Below are 26,891 nucleotides of genomic sequence, written 5' to 3'. Positions count from 1 at the left end.
ACAGGGTCCACGCTATTTCAGCCTGATTTCGATGTAGCATTGGGGGAAGGTCAGGGGCGGACTGACCATTTGGAAACTCGGGCACTGCCCAAGGGCCCAGGGTCAGTAGGGGGCCCCATGAGATGCCCCTGGTACCTTTTTCATAGGCTTTTTTGAGTTTCCATGCATAATGGGGGGCCCCATGATCTCCTATTGCCCGGGGGCCCCATGAGATGTCAGTCCGCCCCTGGTGAAGGTATAGTAGGAGAAATGTATATAAATATATTGTCCTTACTCGACTCCTCGTAGTGAAATCTTCTGACCTGGATGAGAGGAGCTGACACTGATGTATATATGCAGAGCACACAGGCCCAGGAGCAACTCTGGCTTCAGTTCTGATCCCAGCCTCTCTCTTATCACATCATTACGGCTCTAAGAAAACATAACAATCAATGCATTAAGCTTCTTTCTTTTTTTTTTTTACCGGTTTAATACATACCCTGTTTTAGACCAAGTGACATCATCACTGGGTCTATGTGCTTCTCTATGCAATGCAGACAGATCAGGGCTACTGGGAGGGGATTTTGTAAAATTTTTTTTACATAGCTTCCTGAAATCCTCACAGCACCTTGCCTAATGCAGGCCATAGACGGGCCGTTTATCGGCCGAATTGTCGACCGATAAACGAAAAAAATTAATTGAATTGTCGGCCGATAAACGAAAAAATCGGTCGGTGCCGATGCCGCCACCAATGTTCACGTACAGAATGGGACAAGAAACCAGTTTGACAGAGACGGGGGAGCGCACCATACAAGGTGACAGCAATACAAATACATTATGTTTTTATCTGGATACAAATGGATACATTTGTTGCAACCGCAAGACTTTTTCATATAAAATATAATAGCGGAAGAAGAACGGAGCCGCCGTTCAGTGACACCTGTACATTCTTCTTCTTTTTCTGCTTCTTCTATTTCTTCTTCATCTTTTTCTTCTATTTCATTTTCTTCTTCTATTTCTTCTTCTTCATCTTTTTCCTCTTCTTCGTTGTCTTATTCTTCTTCCTCTTCTATTTCTTCTTCTTTGTCTTCTGCTTCTTTTTCTTCTTCTTTTTTTTCTTCTTTTTCTTCTGCTGCTTCTTCTTCTTTTTCTTCTACTTCTTTGTCTTCTGCTTCTTTTCTTCTATTTCTTCTTCCTCTTTTATTTCTTCTTCTTCTTTTTCTTCTTCTTCTTTGTCTTCTTCTTTTTCTTCTATTTCATCTTCTTCTTTTTCTTCTATTTCTTCTTCTGCTTCTTCTATTTCTTCTTCTTCTTTGTCTTCTTCTTCTTCCTCTTCTATTTCTTCTTTCTCTTCTTTGTCGTCTTCTTCTTCTTTGTCGTCTTCTTCCTCTTCTATTTCTTCTTCTTCTTTGTCTTCTTCTTCTTTGTCTTCTTCTTCTTCCTCTTCTATTTCTTCTTCTTCTTTGTCTACTTCTTCTTCTTTTTCTTTTCTTCTTCTTCTTCTTTGTCTTCTTCTTCTTCTTTTTCTCCTTCTTCTTCTTCTTCTTTGTCTTCTTCTTCTTCTTTTTCTCCTTCTTCTTTTTCTTCTTTGTCTTCTTCTGCTTCTTTTTCTTTGTCTTTTTCTGCTTCTTTTCTTCTATTTCTTCTTTTTCTTTTTCAACCTCTTTTTCTTCTATTTCTTCTTTTTCTTCTTCTTCTTTTTCTCCTTCTTTTTCTCCTTCTTCTTCTCCTTCTATTTCTCCTCCCTCTTCTATTTCTTCTTCTACTTCTTTTTCTTTTCTTCTTTTTCTATTTCTTCTTATTATTTTTCTTCTTCTTTTTCATTTTCTTCTTTTTATATTTCTGCTTCTTCTTCTTCTTTTTCTATTTCTTCTTTCTATTTCCTCTTCTTCTATTTCTTCTTCTTCTTCTTTTTCCTCTTCTTTTTCTTTTCTTCCTCTTCTTCTTTTTTTTTCTTCTTTTTCTTTTCTTCCACTACTTCTTTTACTGCTTCTTCTTTTTCTTGCAGGTCACGGCTCATGCACAGATTTTTTTATCGGTAAAACGATCAGCCAATTTGCCCATCATCGCCTGGAAAATAGGGCGATCGTCCAAATCGGCCGCGTATCTTCCAACATGACCAATAAAAAAAAACTGTGCGAAAAACGGCCTCACAATTAACCCACTAACAGTGCAAAAATCGGTCGAAAAATTGGCTGATTTTTGACCTATCTATGGCCAGCATTAGTGCCTCTCTCAAAATTCCTCAGTGGGAGGAGTTATGCAAATATCAAAATGCCTTGCTCGGTGACATTTAGGTGGCACTTCCTTCCTCCAGCGCCCTTTTCTGCCAGCAGTGGGTGCAGAACCCAGATGGCACATTCATAACTGCAAGGCAGGGCAGGGATGAAGGGACGTGCTGGGTACACTGGGGTAGAGAGGGAATATTTAAAGAACCACGTCACCATAACTGAGTGAAGCATTGTAAATCATTGCATATATGTTTGTATATTACCTGGATATACAGATACTCGAATGCAGCCGGATCGGAATGCAGAATATCAGCCGGGTCTTTAGGAAAAAAGCAGATTCGAAACAAGCATTTCATACCCTGATAGTGAGTTCGATGCACGACCTAAGAGGGGAGACGCATCATTACATTTCTATGGCAAGATGCTTTTCAGTATACACAGAACAATACATGTATTTAATAAACACCCATAGAAATGGGAAGTGTGGGGAAAAAAAATTAAAATGACGTTTTCTTTATTCATAGCATTAACACAGCAGTTTTTGCTTTTCCGACTCCCCCGAAACCATTTCATTACCTGTTGAACCCGCCAGTGGAACCATTATTTTTCCGCATCCTTTAACAGGGTGACAACACTATATAAATGAAAAGAGCTGCTGACAAGGTGGTAGCGCTGGTCCTCCAGTATCGGTCCAGGCCCGGACAATTTAGCAGTAGAATGGGTCTCCTTCATCCACAGGGAGTGGATGCCACAGTGCAATTCAGATCATCGTGGCTGCACCATGAGTAGATCCCCATACACTGCCTTTGCAGGTTTTGCCCCATCCGCTGCCTTTGCCTATGCATGACCCCCTCCTAACCCTTGCACTCATTACATACTTTTGACCTTTCACACTCCTGACCCCTGCACTCTATGCACTACTCACCTCTGACCTCTGCACTCTACCCACTCCTGACCACTGCACTCTATGCACTACTCACCTCTGACCTCTGCACTCTGTACATTACCCACTCCTGACCCCTGCACTCTATGCCCTACTCACCTCTGACCTCTGCACCCTGTACATTACCCACTCCTGACCACTGCACTCTATGCCCTACTCACCTCTGACCTCTGCACCCTGTACATTACCCACTCCTGACCACTGCACTCTATGCCCTACTCACCTCTGACCTCTGCACCCTGTACATTACCCAATCCTGACCCCTGCACTCGATATGTTATCTACTTCTGACCCCTATACTCTGTACCTTACCCACTCCTGACCACTGCACTCTATGCCCTACTCACCTCTGACCTCTGCACCCTGTACATTACCCACTCCTGACCCCTGCACTTGATACATTATCTACTTCTGACCTCTATACTCTGTGCATTACCCAATCCTGACCTCTGCACTTGATGCAGTACTCACCTCTGACCTCTGCACCCAGTACATTACCCAATCCTGACCCCTGCACTCGATACGTTATCTACTTCTGACCCCTATACTCTGTACATTACCCTGCAGTCTGTACATGACCCACTCCTGACCTCTACACTCTATGCATTACCCACTTCTGACCCCTGCACTCTGTACCATACCCCTGCGCTCTGTACATTACCGACTCCACTCCTGATTCCTGCACTATATGCATTCCTAACTTCTGACCTCTGCACATTACCCACTCCTGACCCCTGCACTCGATGTGTTATCAACTTCTGACCCCTGCACTCGATGTGTTATCAACTTCTGACCCCTGCACTCGATGCGTTATCAACTTCTGACCCCTGCACTCGATGCGTTATCAACTTCTGACCCCTGCACTCGATTCGTTATCAACTTCTGACCCCTGCACTCGATGTGTTATCAACTTCTGACCCCTGCACTCGATGCGTTATCAACTTCTGACCCCTGCACTCGATGCGTTATCTACTTTTGACCCCTGCACTCTGTACATTACCCCTGCACTCTGTACATTAGCCACTCCACCCCTGATTCGTGCACTATATGTGTTCCTAACTTCTAACCTCTGCACATTACCCACTCCTGACCCCTGCACTCGATGTGTTATCAACTTCTGACCCCTGCACTCGATGCGTTATCAACTTCTGACCCCTGCACTCGATGCGTTATCAACTTCTGACCCCTGCACTCGATGCGTTATCAACTTCTGACCCCTGCACTCGATGCGTTATCAACTTCTGACCCCTGCACTCGATGCGTTATCTACTTTTGACCCCTGCACTCTGTACATTACCCCTGCACTCTGTACATTAGCCACTCCACCCCTGATTCGTGCACTATATGTGTTCCTAACTTCTGACCTCTGCACTCTGCACATTAACCACTCCTTACCCCTGCACTCAATGCGTCATCTACTTCGGACTCCTGCACTCTATACATTACTCCTGCACTTCTGACTTCTGCACTCTGAAAATTACCCACTCCTTACCCCTGCACTTGATGTGTTATCTACTTCGGACCCCTGCACTCTGCACATTACCCACTCCTTACCCCTGCACTCGATGCGTTATCTACTTCGGACCCCTGCACTCTGTACATTACCCACTCCACCCCTGATTCCTGCACTATATGTGTTACTAACTTCTGACCTCTGCACTCTGCACATTACCCACTCCTTACCCCTGCACCTGATGTGTTATCTACTTCAGACCCCTGCACTCTGCACATTACCCACTCCACCCCTGATTCCTGCACTATATGCATTTCTAACTTCTGACCTCTGCAGTCTCTACATTAGCTACTCCTGATCCCTGATCTCTAGGCGTTATCCACTTCTGACTACTCTGCACATTACTCTGCACTCCGTACACAACCCACTCCTGAACCCTGCACTGTTGGCACAATTTTGCCACAACCAAATTTCTTCATGACGCACACTGCTTGCAGGCTAGGGAGAGGGGTGGTCTGGCTCAAGCCCTGGCCCTATCAGGTCGGTTGTATGGAGCCCCATGATTTCTAATTGCAGCCCTATAAATGAGTAAAACTGTAATTGCCATATCCATGCTAATTCACCCAATTTAAATGGTGGGATGCAATTCTCACAATGCATCAAAACCACCAAAAAAGAAGAAAAAAGGAGAAACAGAAAACTCTAATCCAACAAAATAATATGAAAAAAAGAGTCAGTTCCCTAGCACAGCCTCCTCCCTCCATGCCATAGCCCTCTCCTCTTCTGGGAGCGTGTCAGGACACCACCCGGAACACAGGCCTGTGGGCCCCAATACACAGGCCAGGCACTTCCATCAATATCCTACATTGGAACATGGGGTTGTGTGAAAAAACACGTTGGTACACGAAACTGCCACCAAATGCCCTATTTAAAGGAAGAAGCAGTGAGAGAAGATTGCTGGATGATCTTCAACTTGTCCTTCATCCTCCCATGTATCCTGTGTTTATCCTGACTTTTTGTTAATGACCCAGCTTGCCTCTGGACCCTTCCTGCTGCTTGACCTTGGGTCATGACCCTTGCTAGTTTAAGGACTCTGCTTCTCCTGGTCTACTATGTATAACTCTGGCTCTGGCTCCTCACCACACTGTCATCGTTCGTCCTACTGATCATCTGTGTTTGACCTTGGGCTGAACACTGATCTCCAACAAGTCTCTCCTTTTCCTTCTTGCTGGTCTGACTCTACACCACCATCACCTACTGCAGGTAATGGCACTCCACCAGCTACCGGGCCTGACCTGTTCCTGCCGACATCTTCGCCCACCCAGCCAGACACCTCATGAAGCCACCACCAGCGAACTGGTCTATCGGCACCTGTGCTTTTTACTCCCCGTCAACACTCCTAGGGGTGCTTGGACCATAGCAACAAGGGAAGCCTTCTCATCACTTCGACCTCCAGCCAGCTATGACATAGTGTCTAATTACTGTCTGTGCTGGCCCAATTCAAATGCCCCTCCTCAGCATGTCCATGATCCTTCTTCCTGTATGTCGTATGTTTATCCTACCTTTTGCTATTGACTCAGCTCACCTCCAGACCTTCCTGCTGCATGACCTCTAGTTGTGGCCCTGGCTAGTTTAAGAACTCTGCTTCTCCTGGTCTACTGTGTATGACCCTGGCTCTGGCTCCTCACCACACTGTCATCTTTCGTCCTACTGATCATCTGCGTTTGACCTTGGGCTGAACACTGATCTCCAACAAGTCTCTCCTTTTCCTTCTTGTTGGTCTGACTACACCACCATCACCTACTGCAGGTAATGGCACTCCACCAGCTACCGGGCCTGACATGTTCCTGCCGACATCTTCGCCCACCCAGCCAGACACCTCATGAAGCCACCACCAGCAAACTGGTCTATCGCCACCCGTGCTTTTTACTCCCTGTCAACACTCCTAGGGGTGCTTGGACCATAGCCACAAGGGAAGCCTTCTCAGCACTTCGACCTCCAGCTAGCTATGACATAGTGTCTAATTACTGTCTGTGCTGGCCCAATTCCAATGCCCCTCCTCAGCATGTCCATGATCCTTCTTCCTGTATATCCTGTGTTTATCCTAACTTTTGCTATTGACTCAGCTCACCTCCAGATCTTCCTGCTGCATGACCTCTAGTTGTGGCCCTGGCTAGTTTAAGAACTCTGCTTCTCCTGGTCTACTGTGTATGACCCTGGCTCGGCTTCTGACTACGCTCATTTCTTTATCCTTGTGATCACTGTGCATGACTCTGGCTCTGGCTCCTGACCATGCTGTCATCACTCATCCTTCTGATCATTTGTGTTTGACCTTGACCTAGACCATGACCTCCACTACGTCTTTCCCATTCCTCTTTGCTAGTCTGACCCTGTACCATCATCACTTACTGTGGGCAATATCACTCCGCCAACTACCGGGCCTGACCTGTTCCTGCTGACATCTTCACCCACCTTTCTGAGAACTACCAAGCCAGACACCTCTTGAAGCCACCACCAGCGAACCGTTCTATCAGCACTCCCTGTCATCACTCCTAGGGGTGCTTGAACCATAGCCACAAGGGAAGCCCTCTCATCACTTTGTCCTCCAGCCAGCTATGACATAGTGTCTAATTACTGTCTGTGCTGTCCCAGTTCCTAACCCCCACCTCAGCTTGTCCATGATCCTTCTTCCCATATATCCTATGTTTATCCTTTTTTTATTGCCTCAGCTCACCTCTAGACCTTCCTGCTGCTTGACCTCTGGTAGTGACCCTGGCATGAACTCTGCTTCTCCTGATCTACCATGCATGGCCCTGACTAGTTTTAGGACTTTGCTTCTGATTTACTGATTGTGACCCTGGCTCGGGTCCTGACCAGGGGCGGACTGACCATTTGGAAACTCTGGCACTGCCCGAGGGCCCGGGGTCAGTAGGGGGCCCCATGAGATGCTCCTGGTACCTTTTTCATAGGCTTTTTTGAGTTTGGGCAAGGACACAGCGCCCCGTGATCCCCTATTGCCCGGGGGCCCCATGAGTTGTCAGTCCGCCCCTGGTCCGGACTACTCTGATGTCTTTAACCTTCTGATCACTGCGCATGACCCTGGCTCTGGCTCCTGACCACGCTGACATCTCTCATCCTACTGATCATCCCTTTTTGACCTTGGCCTGGATCCCAACCTCAACTATCTCTTTCGTTCCTCCCTGCACCATCGTCACCTACTGTGGTCGTTATCACTCTACCATTATCTTGTGTTTCTGCTGACATACTTGCCAACCTCCCTGGAACACTACCCAGCTGGACACCTCTTGGAGCCGAACCAGCCAACTGGTCTATCAGTTCCCATGCTTCTTTGACCCTTGCACTCCCCATTGTCACCTCCATAGCCACAAGGGAAGCCCTCTCATCACTTCGACTTCCAGCCAGGTATGTGACCGAGTGTCTAATTATTGTCTGTGCTGTCCCAGGTCCTATGCTCCTCCTCACAAATCATTTTTATTACTGCCAAGGGGAGGGGCAAAGGGTATTACTACAGAATGTCAATTGAGTCTACTGGGGTTGCTGCTGACAACATATCTATTAGGATGGTGCCTGCCAGCAGTCTCTGGTCTTTTGAATGGCTTTTACAGTTGAATATCATGCCAAAAATATGTTCAATGCACACAACATTTTATGAGAAGATTGTTGTTGAATGAATGGATGAATGAATGAATGAATGAATGGATGAATGAATGAATGGTGTTAGAGTGTCTTTAAGACCAGGACGCCAGGCAAAAATGCCAACCTTTTTGCATTGACGCCGACCATACTAATAAACTGCATATTCTGTTGGTAACATTAAGCTTTTAGTACAGAGAACTGCAAACCAGAGATGTGCGTCTGGAATCTGCAGCCATGAATTGCCCCCATGTGACCTCCTCCATCTGGCGGTAGGAGCTGTTCAGAAGCAATAAGTCACACACGGTCAGCATATTGATTAAACACCAGGCAGTGAAAGTCAAGTCAGCATACTCAGTGGGTTGCCGGGTTCTTTGATAGCTGTCCAAGTTCTTTGTAAGGGACAGAAGCTATGGGGGAGGGGGGGAGGGGACTGCAGAAAGTATAGAGGTTGGCACTTTTTTATTTCATTTGTCAAGGGGCTCCAGGGTGGGTTGTAGAATTATGGAAGAAAAGCAGAAACCCCCTTGTTTTGTTGTAAATAATTTACCACTTACAAAAAACAAATGTGCTTATTTGGCACAAATGTGGACAAAATCAGCATTATATTCAAACTGCAGTGACCACAAGTGAAAGGACGCAAGTGCGGTGCTAGACATCACCAAAGTGATGGGTAGGGACTGCAGACATGCTACAGGAGATGGTCAGGGACCGCAAATATTCTACAAGAGCTGGTCATAGCTTGAGGACATCCTACAGGAATGTAGAAAAGTTACAAGAGATGGTCATAGCTTGAGGACATCCTACAGGAGATTGTCAGAGACTTTAGACATGCTACAGGAGATGGTCAGGGACTGCAAATATTCTACAAGAGCTTGTCATAGCTTGAGGACATCCTACAGGAATGTAGAAAAGTTACAAGAGATGGTCATAGCTTGAGGACATCCTACAGGAGATTGTCAGAGACTTTAGCCATGATACAGGCGATGGTCAGAAACTGCAATCAAGCTAAAAGAGATGGTCATAGCTTGAGGACATCCTACAGGAGATTGTCAGAGACTTTAGACATGCTACAGGTGATGGTCAGAGACTGCAATCAAGCTACAAGAGATGGTCATAGCTTGAGAACATTCTACAGGAGATTGTCAGAGACTTTAGACATGATACAGATGATGGTCCGAGACTGCAATCAAGCTACAAGAGATGGTCATAGCTTGAGGACATCCTACAGGAGATTGTCAGAGACTTTAGACATGCTACAGGTGATGGTCAGAGACTGCAATCAAGCTACAAGAGATGGTCATAGCTTGAGGACATCCTACAGGAGATTGTCAGAGACTTTAGACATGCTACAGGAGATGGTCAGGGACTGCAAATATTCTACAAGAGCTTGTCATAGCTTGAGGACATCCTACAGGAATGTAGAAAAGTTACAAGAGATGGTCATAGCTTGAGGACATCCTACAGGAGATTGTCAGAGACTTTAGCCATGATACAGGCGATGGTCAGAAACTGCAATCAAGCTAAAAGAGATGGTCATAGCTTGAGGACATCCTACAGGAAATTGTCAGAGACTTTAGACATGATACAGGTGATGGTCAGAGACTGCAATCAAGCTACAAGAGATGGTCATAGCTTGAGGACATCCTACAGGAGATTGTCAGAGACTTTAGACATGATACAGATGATGGTCAGAGACTGCAATCAAGCTACAAGAGATGGTCATAGCTTGAGGACATCCTACAGGATATTGTCATAGTCTTTAGACATGCTACAGGCGATGGTCAGAGACTGCAATCAAGCTGCAAGAGATGGTCATAGCTTGAGGACATCCTACAGGAGATTGTCAGTGACTTTAGACATGCTACAGGCGATAGTCAGAGACTGCAATCAAGCTAAAAGAGATGGTCATAGCTTGAGGACATCCTACAGGAATGTAGAAAAGTTACAAGAGATGGTCATAGCTTGAGTACATTCTACAGGAGATTGTCAGAGACTTTAGACATGCTACAGGTGATGGTCATAGACTGCAATCAAGCTACAAGAGATGGTCATAGCTTGAGTACATTCTACAGGAGATTGTCAGAGACTTTAGACATGCTACAGGTGATGGTCAGAGACTGAAATCAAGCTACAAGAGATGGTCATAGCTTGAGGATATCCTACAGGAGATTGTCAGAGACTTTAGACATGATACAGGTGATGGTCAGAGACTGCAATCACGCTAAAAGAGATGGTCATAGCTTGAGGACATCCTACAGGAGATTGTCAGAGACTTTAGACATGATACAGGCGATGGTCAGAGACTGCAATCAAGCTAAAAGAGATGGTCATAGCTTGAGGACATCCTACAGGAATGTAGAAAAGTTACAAGAGATGGTCATAGCTTGAGAACATTCTACAGGAGATTGTCAGAGACTTTAGACATGCTACAGGTGATGGTCAGAGACTGCAATCAAGCTACAAGAGATGGTCATAGCTTGAGTACATTCTACAGGAGATTGTCAGAGACTTTAGACATGCTACAGGTGATGGTCGGAGACTGCAATCAAGCTAAAAGAGATGGTCATAGCTTGAGGATATCCTACAGGAGATTGTCAAAGACTTTAGACATGCTACAGGTGATGGTCAGAGACTGCAATCAAGCTACAAGAGATGGTCATAGCTTGAGTACATTCTACAGGAGATTGTCAGAGACTTTAGACATGCTACAGGTGATGGTCGGAGACTGCAATCAAGCTAAAAGAGATGGTCATAGCTTGAGGATATCCTACAGGAGATTGTCAGAGACTTTAGACATGCTACAGGCGATGGTCAGAGACTGCAATCAAGCTACAAGAGATGGTCATAGCTTGAGAATATTCTACAGGAGATTTTCAGAGACTTAAGACATGCTACAGGTGATGGTCCGAGACTGCAATCAAGCTACAAGAGATGGTCATAGCTTGAAAACATTCTACAGGAGATTGTCAGAGACTTTAGACATGCTACAGGTGATGGTCAGAAACCACAATCAAGCTAAAAGAGATGGTTATAGCTTGAGGATATCCTACAGGAGATTTTTAGAGACTTTAGACATGCTACAGATGATGGTCAGAGACTGCAATCAAGCTACAAGAGATGGTCATAGCCTGAGGACGTCCTACAAGAAATAGTCAGAGACTACTAACAAGCTAAAAGAGATGGTCATAGCTTGAGGACATCCTACAGGAGATTGTCAGAGACTTTAGACATGCTACAGATGATGGTCAGAGACTGCAATCAAGCTACAAGAGATGGTCATAGCTTGAGGAAATCCTACAGGAGATTGTCAGAGACTTTAGACATGATACAGGCGATGGTCAGAAACCGCAATCAAGCTAAAAGAGATGGTTATAGTTTGAGGATATCCTACAGGAGATTTTTAGAGACTTTAGACATGCTACAGATGATGGTCAGAGACTGCAATCAAGCTACAAGAGATGGTCATAGCCTGAGGACGTCCTACAAGAAATAGTCAGAGACTGCTAACAAGCTAAAAGAGATGGTCATAGACTGAGGACATCCTACAGTAGATGGACAGAGACTGTAGAAAAGCTAGAAGAGATGGTCAAAGCCTGCAGACATTCATCAGGGATGGTGAAAGACTGTAGACATCCTACAGGAGATTGTCAGAGACTGCAATCTCCCAGCTTCTCTTCCCTAGTTAGTGTAAAGGCAGACAGGTGCACCAGGACAGTCACTCTTATGACTCAATAGCCAGTCTAGGGGTATCTTTTCATGCTTTATTGTAAGTTGAACATAGTTAGGGTGCAGGGAGCTCTGGGATACTCCAGGAAACGCAGTGTAATAGTCAGAGGACACTCTTCGCTCTGTCCAAACACCTTAGTACAGTCCCTCTAGAAGTCAGTAAGGGATTGAATAGCACTGAGACACTATAAAGAATGTCCTAATCCAAGCAAGCTCTAGGTTCCTACACTCAGGTCTGTACTCTCAAGGTCCCTGGATACTTGGATGCCTCCTTCTAATATCAGACAGACTTTCCTCCTGTATACTCCCAGACCAGATCCTAAGTGAAATCCCTTGATGGGGAGGGTTGAAAAACTAGTGCAGATTTGCTTTTCCTTATATCCCTTGATTAGCTGCTGCTATTCTCAAAACAGAAGGCCTCCAGCTCTAGCTGAGTTGGGAGCTCGATGAACTCCTCTGAAACTTCAGCTGTACTGCCCTTCAGGCTGGGAACTTCATCTCCTGGACATGAACATGGATGCCTCAGACCCCAGATTATTTATGCACTTCTCAGTCACCTACTGGGCACCCTCCCCCAAGGATTGACCAAGACCACATAGATATTCAAGCTGTGGATCTGCTTCTTCAAGCCCATTACATTCAAGAATTGACCAGAAGGCGGGGGAAGCAGTTTAGCTGGCAGCCAGTAAAGCCTAGAACAGCCTAAAGAAATCACACAAAGCTTCACTGACTACAGAGGAGCCCAAAAAAAACTACATTTACCTGACCTTTCTAGCAACCTATCTAGGAGGGTGCAACACATACAAGCTACAAGAGATGTTCATAGACTGAGGACATCCTACAAGAGATGGCCATAGACTGAGGAGATCCTACAGGAGATGGTTGGAGAATGAGGACATCCTACAGGAGATAGTCAGAAACTGTCGACATCCTACATGAGATGGTCAGAGCCTGAGGACATCTTACAGGAGATGGTCAGAGACTGAGGACATCCTATAGGAGGTGGTCACAGACTGCAAACAAGCTACCAGAGATGTCTTACACTTAGGGCATCCTACAGGAGATTTTCAGAGACTGTAGACAAGCTACAAGAGATGTTCCTAGACTGAGGACATCCTACAAGAGATGATCATAGACTGAGGAGATCCTACAGGAGATGGTTGGAGAATGAGGACATCCTACAGGAGATGGTCAGAGACTGAGGACATCCTATAGGAGGTGGTCACAGACTGCAAACAAGCTACCAGAGATGTCATAGACTTAGGGCATCCTACAGGAGATTTTCAGAGACTGTAGATAAGCTACAGGAGATGGTTATAGACTGAGGACATCTTACAGGGAATGTCAGAGACTTTAGACAATCTACAGGAGATGGCTGAACACTTTTAACATGCAACCCAACATATATTTTTTGGACTTTGTTCCTCTTGACTAAATAACTGGGGTTAACTAAAATTGATTGTCATTTGGTTTCCCTGAAGTTCTGGTGAAATTCAGGAGATTTCAGCAATATGCATTGGATTGAATAGGGAAGGCAAAATTAGGTATTTTGTGGTGGTTTTAGGGTGCAATCAGTTACACGAAATGAAAGTTCCCTTAAAAAATAAATGAATAAAAACTCTAAATAAACATAAAAAAAAATTACTACTTTTTTTTTTTCAGGGAAATTTCACCCGGGCAGGTCAGTGGGAAATTGTGCAGTGAAATCAATTTTGGCAGAACCTCTCTACTTATCCTTGGGCAAACAGGACAGGGAGTAATAGGGAAAGTCCACCACGGGGATGCAAACAACAATAAGATCTAAAATAATTTTACCCCTTCTTTACTCTAACCGAAATGAAAATGTTTTGGATGAAGTTCCACTTTAAGACAACATATAGAGCAATACCAAATTGTGAAAACCACACAAGCTCAAAGCCACCATTAAGATTTTAGAGCCCCCTTCAGACCAGGGCCGTCTTAATGCATAGGCACACCCTGGGTACTGCCCAGGGGCCCCAGGCGCATGGGGACCCCATGATCTAGGCCAGGACAAGGAGGGCCCGTGCGCAGTGTTGTGGAGGGGGGACACAACTCTGATGTAAGGGGCACTGTTATGGGGGAACCTGATGCATGGGAACACTGATGAAGATACCTGATGTATGGGAACACTGTGATGAGGACACCTGATAAATGGGAACATTGTGATGGGGACACATGATGGATGGGGATGCTGTGATGGGGCACCTGATGTATGAGGACGCTGTGATGGGGACACCTGAGGTATGAGGATGCTGTGATGGGGACACCTGATGTATGGGGATGCTGTAATAAGGACACCAGATGTATGAGGAATCTGTGATGGGGAGACCTGATGTATGGGGATGCTGTGATGGGGACACTTGATGTATGGGGACACTGTGATGAGGACACCTAATGAATGGGGATACTGTGATGGGGACACCTGATGGATGGGGATACTGTGATGAGGACACCTGATGAATGTGGACACTGTGATGGGGACACTTGATGAATGAGGATGCTGTGATGTCGGACACCTGATGGATGTGGATGCTGTGATGCGGAGACACCTGATGTATGGGAACACTGTGATGAGGACATCTGATGAATGGAGACACTGTGATGGGGACATCTAATGGATGGGGATGCTGTGATGGGGACACATGATGTATGAGGACGCTGTGATGGGGACACCTGATGTATGGGGCTGCCATAATGGGGACACCTGATGTATGGGTACACTGTGATGGTGAGACCTGATCTATGGGGACGCTGTGATGAGGACATCTGATGAATGGGAACAGCTATTGGATGGGGATGCTTTGATGGAGACACCTGATGTATGAGGATGCTGTGATGGGGGACACCTGATGTATGGGGGTGCCATAATGGGGACACCTGATGTATGGGTACACTGTGATGGGGCGACCTGATCTAAGGGGACGCTGTGATGAGGACATCTGATGAATAGGAACATCTAATGGATGGAGACGCTGTGATGGGGACACCTGATGTATGAGGATGCTGTGATAGGGACACCTGATGTATGGGGGGGGGGGCCATAATGGGGACACCTGATGTATGGGTACACTGTGATGGGGAGACCTGATCTATGGGGACGCTGTGATGAGGACATCTGATGAATGGGAACATCTAATGGATGGGGACGCTGTGATGGGGACACCTGATGTATGAGGACGCTGTGATAGGGAAACCTGATGTATGGGGGTGCCATAATGGGGACACCTGATGTATGGGTACACTGTGATGGGGAGACCTGATCTATGGGGACGCTGTGATGAGGACATCTGATGAATGGGAACATCTAATGGATGGGGATGCTGTGATGGGGACACCTGATGTATGAGGACGCTGTGATGGGGGCACCCGATGTATGGGGACATTGTGATGGGGAGATCTGATGTATGTGGACACTGTGACGGGGAGATCTGATGTATGGGGACGCTGTAATGGGGACACCTGTTCTTTGGGGACACTGTGACGGGGAGATCTGATGTATGGAGATGCTGTGATGGGGGCAATTGATGTAAGGGGGCACTGTAATGGGGACACCTGATGCAGGTTGGTAGAGGCCCCAGTGCATTACTTTGCCCAGGGGTCCATGATGCTTTTGAGATGGTACTGCTTCAGACCTATAAACTGCATACAGTGCACCACAGTGCCATATATTTAGAACTGTTCAAAGAAGAAAGCTATTGCACTTTGCTCCTCTTTACTGGATAAGTCAGTTTATGTGTCTGTTCTCTATCTTCATTCATTTCATGCCCTCTTTCCCAGTTCTTACGTGAGCCAGTGGTTGCTTGTCTTGCAGTAGCAGAAACTTCTGGCCCTGATCTGTTGCAGAATATTGTAGGACAAGGGAGAAATGATCACGATGGCGAAGGGAGATACGGTCCTGAAGGGTAACCATTACATCCTGTACATAAGAAAGAGATTTAATTATATACACACACAATAAAAATACTTCCATATAAGCAATAGCATTTTTTTGTCATAAAACAAGAAAACCAGAGGTGAAGAAGAACTGGAGTGCCAATAGGGTGAATGATGAGGCAGTTAGGTACTGTAGCAATATGTTATATGCTGTGTATGGCCTCTAGGGGTCTCACTACTTAGATACTGGTACAACTGTGTTATTGCCTCTCTTTGGTTGTAGTTCTAGGGCAGACACATGTATAATGGCAGCTAGGAGCACCTAATAAATGTCTCCTACTAACTACAGTGTGTGAGCATCTGAGCAGGATCTACTAACAGAACATGGTGGCAGCTGGGCACTGAACCTCTGAATAGCAAGTCTTCTGTCTACAAATACAGATTGTGTGACACTGGAACTGTACAGAGAATCAGCAACTGTAAGTACAGAGTCCCTATCAGACTGCACTATGGAGAGTGGCCTGAAACCCCCTCAGAGACTGGATGTCACTTCTTCCAATCTCTCACAGACATGGAGACACTGGAAGGAAGAGTTTACTCTGTATGTGGACCTGACAGTGGCACCCAGAGATGAGCAGAGGGAAGTAAAGCTGTTTTATTACTTGATTGGGGAAAAAGGCAGAGAACTAGCCGAGACCCTGCTCACAGACAGCATGGCACTGACAGACATACTGCAAGCATTTGATAAGCACTGTGACCCAAAAAAGAATGAGACGGTGGAGAGATACAAGTTCTTCTCAAGGAATCAGGAGATTGGGGACAGTGTGGACAGATATGTGACAGAGCTGAGGAGACTGGCTGCAACCTGTGGATTTGGGGACATCAGGGACTCCCTTATCTGAGACAGGATAGTGTGTGGCATCAGAGACTCTCACCTCAGAGAAAGATTACTGAGGGAGGAAGAGCTGGCGCTGGAGAAATGTATACAAATCTGCAGGGCTGCAGAGCTGACTAAAGACAGGCTGAAGATGATGGAGGGCACCAGTGATGCCTCAGTACATGCAGTATCTGTGAAAGGCAGAGCAAGGTCCAGGCTCCCTGTGAGCTCAGTCCAGTGTAAATACTGTGGCAAAAGACATGAAAGAGACAAAGAGAAATGTCCAGCGTATGGGGAGTCCTGCAGGACTTGTGGCAAGATGAACCACTTTTCAGCTGTGTGCAGATTCAAAACCAGCAAACAGTACAGACAAGTCCACACAGTGACCCAGGACACAGACGAGGACAGCACAGAGGGCATCACATGGCTGCAGCTGCAGTCTGCAACAGAGAACGTCAATGTAGTCAAACAGCCAGTAGCCAATGATGCAAAGCAGCTCTTTGCCATATTTATGGTGGATGAACAGCCCATAAGATTTCAGCTGGATTGTGGAGCAAGTTGCAATGTCATTCTATTTACTCTGCTTAACAAACAGGTTCCCATTGAGCCCACTGATAAGGTACTGGTCATGTACAACAAAAGTGTTCTGAAACCCATGGGAACATGCAAGCTAAAATTAAGAAATCCACGTAACAGAAAGAGCTACAGAGTGGAGTTTACTGTGTTGCAGGAGGACGATCACATTCCTTTGCTGGGAGTTAAAGCAGTTCAGGCTATGGACTTAATAAAGGTGCAGTCCCATAACATCATGGCTCTGGAAGTTTCTGACAATACTCAAAATCCTACACAAAAGGCAGAATACATTTTGGATTTTCACCACATAAAAACAGAGTATGCTGATTTATTTGAAGGTGATGGGTGCCTGGACGGTAAATACAAACTAGAAATTGATCACACAATACAGCCTACCAGACTGCCTACAAGAAGAGTACCTGTAGCCTTAATGCAACCGCTTAAAGAGGAACTGCAGGATTTGCACAGCAGAGGTATGATAGCACCAGTACAGGAAAGCACAGACTGGATAAGCAGTTTGGTGATAGTGAAAAAACCATCAGGCAAGTTAAGAATATGCATTGATCCTAAGCCACTGAACAAGGCCCTTAAAAGAAATCACTATCCAATGCCAACAATAGAAGATATTCTACCAGATCTATCAAAGGCTAAAATATTTTCGGTATGTGATGTGAAAAATGGGTTCTGGCACGTGGAACTGGATAAAGAATCAAGTTTATTAACAGCATTTTCTTCCCCATTTGGACGCTATAAGTGGCTTAGAATGCCAATGGGAGTAAGCCCAGCTCCAGAAGTGTTCCAACAAAAATTGATGCAAGCTTTGGAAGGACTGTCTGGAGTAAAAATAATAGCAGACGATATACTAATAGTTGGGGAAGGTGATGATCTAGAATCCGCAACAAAGGATCACGATAAAAAGATGATACAATTCTTAGACAGATGTAGAAAAAAACAAATCAAACTGAACCTGGAAAAATTCAAACTAAAAATGACAGAAGTACCATATATTGGACATCTTCTTACCTCAAATGGTGTTAAAGTCGATCCAGAGAAGGTGAGGGCGATACAGGACATGCCGACACCTACAGATATACGTGGAGTACAACGATTCCTGGGCATGGTGAATTATCTTTCCAAATTTTGCAAGCATTTATCAGACATGTGTGAGCCACTGAGACAGCTAACTCACAAAGACGTACTCTGGGAATGGACAGAAAGCCATGAAACTGCTTTTCAGTCAGTGAAAAATGCTATTGCAGATGCAGCAACGCTAAAATATTTTGATCCAGATCAAGCAGTGTAGTACAATGTGATGCCTCAGAAACCGGCCTTGGAGCCACACTAATGCAGGATAAACAGCCAATCACATATGCAAGCAGAGCGTTAACTCTAACAGAGCAAGGATATGCTCAAATCGAGAAGGAACTACTAGCGGTAGTATTTGGGTTAGAGAAATTTCACCAGTACACCTACGGTCGACAAGTGGTGGTGCATTCAGATCACAAGCCTTTAGAAAGTATTACAAAGAAGCCACTACTGAATGCCCCAAAAAGACTGCAGCGTATGCTGTTAAGGCTTCAGAAATATGATTTTAACATTTGTTACTGTCCAGGGAAGGATTTACTGATTGCAGATGCCCTAAGCAGAGCTTACTTACCCATCACAAATGAAGAAGAAAAAGACATTGAAAGCATCAATATGTGTGAATATCTGTCTGTCTCAAAAGACAGACTGAAACAAATACAGACCTGCACAGTGGAAGATAAAACTCTACAGATCCTATCGACTGTCATCTTGAAGGGATGGCCAAAACACAAGCAGCATGCTCCAATGGAGGTTTCTCCATTTTTTCACATAAGAGATGAACTCTCTGTGCAGCATGGAATCATCTTTAAAGGAGAAAGGGCTGTCATACCAACATCCCTTAGAAGAGACATTATAGAAAGATTGCACTCGACTCACTTAGGTGTAGAAGGATGTCTACGTCGTGCACGAGAATATGTTTATTGGCCTGGAATGAATGACCACATAAAAAACTTTATAGCACAGTGTGAAATATGTGCATCGTGCAATGATAAGCAACCGAAAGAGACATTGCAACCACATACAATTCCAAACAGACCATGGTCAAAAGTAGGAACAGATCTGTTCACGTGGAACGACAAGGAATATCTGGTAACTGTGGACTATTTTTCCAACTTCTGGGAGATAGACTACTTACAGGACACAAGGGCCAAAACAGTCATTAAAAAACTCAAGGCCCATTTTGCCAGATATGGCATTTGGGATATTGTGTTCTCTGACAACGCCGCTCAATTTACATCGGAAGAATTCAAAAAATTCAGGGAGAGGTGGGAATTTGAGCACCAGACATCATCTCCTGGATATCCGCAGAGTAATGGTAAAGCCGAGTCAGCAGTAAAAACAGCCAAAAGACTCATGCAAAAGGCAAAACAGGCAGGTACAGAGATATACCTGTCTATACTGGACCACAGAAACACACCCACACAAGGCCTAGACACCAGTCCAGCACAGCGGCTTATGAGTAGACGTACAAGGACTCTCCTACCAACTGCAGGTCAACTACTAAAGCCAAAGCTTGTGGGCAATGTTAAAGCCAAACTAACGAAGAATCAAGATAGGCAAGCTTTCTATTATAATAAATCTGCAAAAGATCTGCCTGTTCTCCAGAGCAATGACAATGTACGGATTCAGCCAATAGGGAAATATGACAAACACTGGAAAAAAGCGAAGGTTGTGCAGAAATTGGGACCACGGTCCTATGAAATTATAACAGAGGAAGGAAGAAGATGGAGGAGAAATCGGAGACATCTGAGAAAAACACAAGAAGGAGATGATACAGGGCCCTGGGAACAGTATATGGACACTCAAAGCGATGAGACTATGAATACCAGCAACAAAGAAACAGGAACTGCTGAGGAGCATAGGGAGGTCTCTAGGCAGAGAGAGACAGTCCCAGAAAATAGACTGCCAGAATCAGAAGAAACCTCATATGTTATGCGAGCTGGCAGAACAATCAGAAAGCCGGCTCACCTCAAGGATTATATCTAATTTATAGCTATGTTCTACTTCACCATTTTGTGTTTGTTATATTTCATTGTTCTTTTATTTAAAAGAGAAAGGATGTAGCAATATGTTATATGCTGTGTATGGCCTCTAGGGGTCTCACTACTTAGATACTGGTACAACTGTGTTATTGCCTCTCTTTGGTTGTAGTTCTAGGGCAGACACATGTATAATGGCAGCTAGAAGCAACTAATAAAATGTCTCCTGTTAACTACAGTGTGTGAGCATCTGAGCAGGATCGACTAACAGAACAGGTACAAACGATCATCATTCATTATCAGTTCAAAGCCAACACATTTCGGGGGTAATGAGAACTTCTTCAGGGCTTGTATGTGCTGGAGAGCGGTTGTCTTGGTAGTGAAAATCACAGCTGCTATAGCAATCATTCAATGCATTTCTGTTAATGACATTTAAATTCTAATAAGCAAAAGATCTGTATTGTAATCTGAAGCACCGCATCTATATTGATTTAATGGTGGGTGCACAGGGAACGCACAAACGAGCACCTAGGAAGAGCTGACAGGATGGGTTCTGGGGTATCCCTCCATATACAATGTGATGGTCAGAGATATGACCCAACCATCACATCTACCTATATAGCCAACCAGCCAACCCTCAAAATGATTGAGTTCAGGTGTTTTGACGAAGAGTACTTTTACTGCTACAGCATACGAAGACATTTTAGACAACTGTGCACCTTCAACCTTGTGGTAACAGTTTCATAAAGGCCATTTACTGTTCCAGCATGACTGTGCCCCTGTGTACAAAGCTAGCTCCAGGAAGACCTTGGCTCCATGGTTTGGCATGGAAGAGCTAGCATGGCCTGCACAGAATACCAACCTCAACCCTACTGATCACCTTTGATCAACTGGAAAACCAATTGCAAACCAGTTCTTTTAGTCTGACATCAGTACCTGACCTCAGTTGTTTTGGCCAAATGGGCACAAATTCCCACAGACACCCTCCAAAATCTTGTGGAGGCAGAACAGTGGAGTCTGATATGGCCATAAAGACGTTAATATACAGCAAACTCCATATTATGTTCATGGTTTTGGAATGGAATATTCAACGAACTAACATAGATGTGATGGTCAGGTGTCCACAAAATGTTGGCCAATCAGTGCACTTTGTCAGTTCAGTAGTGCAGGGCAATTGTACACATGACTGCTGCCTCAGACCCCAGATTATTTAGGATTGACCAAGACCACATAGATATTCAAGCTGTGGATCTGCTTCTTCAAGCCCAATACATTCAAGAATTGACCAGCCAGTGAAGCCTAGAACAGCCTAAAGAAATCACACAAAGCTTCACTGACTACAGAGGAGCCCAAAAAAAACTACATTTACCTGACCTTTCTAGCAACCTATCTAGGAGGGTGCAACACATACAAGCTACAAGATATGTTCATAGACTGAGGACATCCTACAAGAGATGGCCATAGACTGAGGAGATCCTACAGGAGATGGTTGGAGAATGAGGACATCCTACAGGAGATAGTCAGAGACTGTAGACATCCTACATGAGATGGTCAGAGCCTGAGGACATCTTACAGGAGAGGATCAGAGACTGAGGACATCCTATAGGAGGTAGTCACAGACTGCAAACAAGCTACCAGAGATGTCATAGACTTAGGGAAATTTTCTATTGAGTTCTCCTACCCATGTGGGCATGATAATTATGGTCTGCTTTCATAGTAGATATTACTTTCCCACCATGCACACCATGCATGATCGAGACGTTTAAGGTACTTTTCAGGTACCTTAAACTTGATACAATTTTATTTGATCCTGGCAAAACAGCTATGAGATCGATATTGGAAGAACCATTCTGACTGGAGTTGGGCTTTAAGAAGTTTTTTCAAAGAGTTCTTTGAGAGCTTTTTATGACCCCACAGACAGTCCCGTGTTGCCTGCTGCTTCCAAAATTAAAATTAAAGTCTGTCTCCTTCCAGCTGATGTGGCTTTTTCTTCTTCTTTACTATTTCCTTCTTTTACATTTGCTGCTACAGCTAGCTTCAGACCTATGGTCTATAACTTGTACCTTGGCATGAGATATATGGAACATCTCCTTATTGACAATTTGTTTACTGGAATCTTTTACAATACATTATTGTATTCACATATGGCGTTCCATTCTCTATGGTTATAATTTTTGCAACCAGTGATATTTTGCCCATTTCTACCTGACCTTTCATGTAATATTTTGTACTCTGAAAAAACCTCAATAAAGATTTATTGAAAGTGAAAAGTGAAGTGGGTCAGTCAGGGGAGGACCAGGGGCGGACTGACAACTCATGGGGCCCCCGGGCAATAGGGGATCATGGGGCCCCTGTGTCCTTGCCCAAACTCAAAAAAGCCTATGAAAAAGGTACCAGGGACATCTCATGGGGCCCCCTACTGACCCCGGGCCCTCGGGCAGTGCCCGAGTTTCCAAATGGTCAGTCCGCCCCTGGGGAGGATTGACAACTCATGGGTCCCCCGTGCAATAATGGGATCATGGGGCCCACATGTCCTTGCCCACACTCAAACCACACCCAGAAAAGCCTATAAAAGGTGTCAGGGGCCTCTCATGGGGCCCTCTACTGATCCTGGGCCCTCCCAGGATTCCCAAATGGTCAGTCCGCCCCTGGGGTCAGTGGTCATCTTCTAAGTATGGACACCTCAAAACTAATCACTATTTTTTAGCTATACGTTTGAAAGAAATAGGTTTAATGTGACTGTTAGCATACTGCAAGTTGGTAGGATGGAATTATCTTGCCTTGACTGTTGTTCTCCCATCAAAAGTAAAGGATTTAATTTGTCCATTCTCCAAAAATACTTTGAGAACGTTCGGAATGAGGAGAAGGGGTGGAGAGTCTTTCATCTTCAACATGTCCTAGGTAAAACAAAAAGAAGAGTCTTCAAATGGTAAACTTAGAAAAAGAAAAATGCCTACATGTATAACCAAAGAATATTGAATCTCCAGTTTTTTTACAAAGTATTTCTCTTGGACCAAGTCTTTTTGTAGTGTTTTGTTAACTGTAATGTATGATATAAGTTAGTATCGCAATCTCCAATCTAGTCACACAATTGTACGAGTCAGGAAAATGATTCATCTGCCCTAATGTTTTGCTCTGTAGGGCCTTACAGTAAGAGAGTGTGAGAGTTGGAAAGTAAGCAGCTTCTGCAGTGCTTCCCACATGGAGGAAAAATATATTTGGGTCAAGGTCAAAAGATCAGGGTCAAAGGTCAGGATTTAAAAAAAAAAATTGGTGTCAGTGTGTTTTAGGTAAAAAAAAAAACCCAAAAAACAAAATGCGCACTATTGTTTCTGGGCTGTACTCCGGGTACAAACAACAAATAGCATAAACATATATGGTATCGCTGCGATCGTCAAGAGCTGGAAAATGTATTTTGGGTTGTTCAGACGAAGTCCGGAAGTGACGAAACGCGTTAGGGGAGTGACGTCAAGACGCACGCACGCCAACCGGAAGTGTCGCCGCGGCCATTTTGTTGGTTGTATACATGTGGTTTCAACCAAAAGTTTGATCAGTCAGTACAGAACCATTGAGGGAGCAATGCTGCGAGCTGGATTTTCCTTTCTTTTAATGTGAGTTTTGAATAAATTTGTTTCTATGATGTGAATTCTGCCTAAGAGCCTTTGTTTCTTTATGAGGATTTTGGAGGAGTACCCCTGAAATGAAGGATTGAAAGATATGGATTCCTTAGGATAGCCTATGCTTGAGAATAACTTCAAGAGGGTAATAGTACCTGGTATTACTTTTGGCTGGATTATAGAGGGTACTAGTACCTAGTATCACTATTCACAAGTGGTTCTAGTGGTCATGAGTTTTTGACGTTTTGAGTTTTATTTATTTATTTATTGATTTATGCAGTGAAAGAATAAGTTTATATTTATATAATACTTGCACAAGTTTTTTTTTTTTTTTCTTCACTATTTTAAGAGTGGTTTTGTGTTTTTGCACAGAGTGAAGTACATATATTTAAAAAGATAATACACTATGAATTTTTTCTTTTCCTTTTTTTTGAGGTTTTCATGGAATATTTAGGATCAATTTCCTTTTAACTGGATTGAAGTGAAAATTTGGGACTTGGATATTGGACACATTTGGATTCTGTTTTATTTCATTTTAATTTTATTTTATTTTATTTTATGTGATTTTGGGACACAATTGGGAGTGAATTTAAACTGGACACACATTTTAAGTTGAATAATATTTATTTTGATTGTATAAATTGATTATATTTGTAGAATTTAATTTTGGGCTTTATGTGGGATTTATATGGTTTACCACAAAAAGGATATGTTGGATTGTATACTTTCTAGGAAGAAAGTGTGACTTTTTGGTAGGAGTGGAAGGGAAGGAGTTTATTGATTGATTGATTGATTGATTGATTGATTTTGGGTTGTTATTTGGTGGGAGGTTATGGTAGTAACAAGAAACACCCAGCTAAATTTAAAAAAACATTTTTTTTTACTATTTTGGGCCATTTTTCCTTTGATAATAAAAAAATCAGGATATATCCATTACCATTTACCACCAAATGAAAGCCCAATTTGTCCTGAAAAAAAACGCGGTATAATCCACCTGGATGTACAAAGTAGTTTTGATGATCTGTACAGTTTTACTAACACATGTCAACGTTGCAAAATTGTGCTTAGGCATTAACATTTGTTTTTAACCCTTAGACGTGAAGGAGTTAATGCTCTCATTACTTACTGCGTCTGTATCTCCAACAGTGACCAATTCGGAAAATCGGACCCTAGTTGGGTTGGAGCGAAGCTTCTCTTTCTTAGCTGCACTGATGAATGCGGATTTTGGAGACTACAAGAACACAAATCAAATGTTAGAATTTATTGCAAATAGACACAAAAAAAACACAATTTTCTAACTGCAAAACCATAATTTATATAACCTAAAAGGATTCTTACAATCAAAAGCTTTCCACTGTCAATTTGACGGCAATTACTCTGCCCTCTCTTCGTCAGGAGCCAATGTCAGCACTCCTGTTGCCGCATAGGATTGGCTATCACACCTACAGGTGAACCCATCTGATTACATCAGGAGACCACCAGTGTAATCTGCATTGCTGGGCCATGAGTATAGCAGCAAGGTCCTTCAGAAGTTAAGAGGTGGCCAACCTACACAGAGCCAGGAATGGATTTCACCATAGCTACCCGTCAGGAGCCAATGTCAGCACTCCTGTTGCCGCATAGGATTGGCTATCACTAGAGATGAGCGAATCGAACATGACGAAGTGGAATTAGTTCCGAAGATTTGGAAAAATTCGATTCGCGACGAATCCGAAGATTAGCAAACTTTGGATGCACGAATCGAATTTTCCCAAAAATGGCGGCGACATGTGTGGCGACGGAGAAAATGGACAGAGAAGATGGGGCGGGGATCTCTGGGAAGGCGCGCAGACAAGGCGCGCTGACCCATAATGCATTCATGACATGTGATCGCATTAGCCAATCAGCAGCCAGCCAGCACTGTGTAATGGTGGAGCTATAAATCGCGGCCATCTTAGAATTCTCCATTAGCCTACGGTCATTCAAGAGAGACAGACCTGTCTGTATTAAGGGACAGAGTTAGGGCCACAGAGACTTTAGGGCCACAAATTCGTTACTCAGGGACACAGAATCGTTACTCAGGGACACAGAATCGTTACTTAGGGCCACAGCTATCAAAGAATCGAAAATTTAAAGTGACATACACCCTTTTTTTTTTTGGTGGCTGTCGTGCACAGTTGGTGCTGCAGTTTGCCGATTGTGCAAAATAAACTGACTTTCTGCTTCACAACCACTATTGTACGTTCAAAGAGTTAAATCCATTTACACGCCGGCTGGCGGTAATATTTTTTGGGTGATTAGTGCATTCCAGTGACACAAACGTACAGTTTACAGCCAACGGCAAGCTGCAATTGACCGATTGTGTACTATAAACTGACTTTCTGCTTCACAACCACTATTTTACGTTCAAAGAGTTAGATCCATTTACACGCCGGGTGGCGGTAATATTTTTTGGGTGATTAGTGCATTCCAGTGACATAAACGTACAGTTTCCAGCCAACGGCAAGCTGCAATTGACCGATTGTGCTAAATAAACTGACTTTCTGCTTCACAACCACTATTGTACGTTCAAAGAGTTAAATCCATTTACACGCCGGCTGGCGGTAATATTTTTTGGCCCCCTGTACCGGCTCCTCATGAACGTGGTTCAGCGGGTTTGCATCACTTAACGGCAAATCGTTGACAAACGCTGGGACGTTCAGTGTTGTGCGCATTAAGCCAGACACCAAAGGGCAGCACAGACCTGTTATTACTCGCTCAAGCATGGCTGAACAAAACCAGTCTCTACCACAAATTGGACCCAGACCTGCCCAGGGTCTCGTAAGTAGATTGCACGGAGGAGTAGAGTTCGTTATTGGAATTAACTGTGAGGGACTTTTTAACCTAGGCCTGTGTAT

At 44.2% G+C, this 26,891-nt stretch overlaps 1 protein-coding gene across 4 annotated transcripts in view; it reads right to left on the bottom strand.

Moving 5' to 3' along the window:
• The window catches only part of FRMPD3 (FERM and PDZ domain containing 3), a 155,602-nt gene that overhangs the window by 43,813 nt on the left and 84,898 nt on the right, over nucleotides 1-26,891 (bottom strand). For all 4 annotated transcript variants that reach the window (XR_016308258.1, XR_016308259.1, XM_089661395.1 and 1 more), the window contains 5 exons: nucleotides 25,142-25,246; nucleotides 23,179-23,295; nucleotides 15,795-15,926; nucleotides 2,474-2,593; nucleotides 275-411 (listed from right to left, as the gene is read on the bottom strand). Coding sequence is in view for 2 of the 4 variants with exons in the window: in XM_089661395.1 (XP_089517521.1) it covers nucleotides 275-411; nucleotides 2,474-2,593; nucleotides 15,795-15,926; nucleotides 23,179-23,295; nucleotides 25,142-25,246 (611 nt within the window). In the remaining 2 variants the exon portion in view is untranslated. The remainder of the gene's footprint in view (nucleotides 1-274; nucleotides 412-2,473; nucleotides 2,594-15,794; nucleotides 15,927-23,178; nucleotides 23,296-25,141; nucleotides 25,247-26,891) is intronic.

Source organism: Staurois parvus, unplaced genomic scaffold, assembly GCF_062004578.1.
Source record: "Staurois parvus isolate SC_StPar_1 unplaced genomic scaffold, SC_StPar_1.0 ptg001332l, whole genome shotgun sequence".
NCBI classification, from domain to species: domain Eukaryota; kingdom Metazoa; phylum Chordata; class Amphibia; order Anura; family Ranidae; genus Staurois; species Staurois parvus.
The sequence above is the reverse complement of the archived record's forward strand: the minus strand, read 5'-3'. Positions and strand labels throughout refer to the sequence as shown.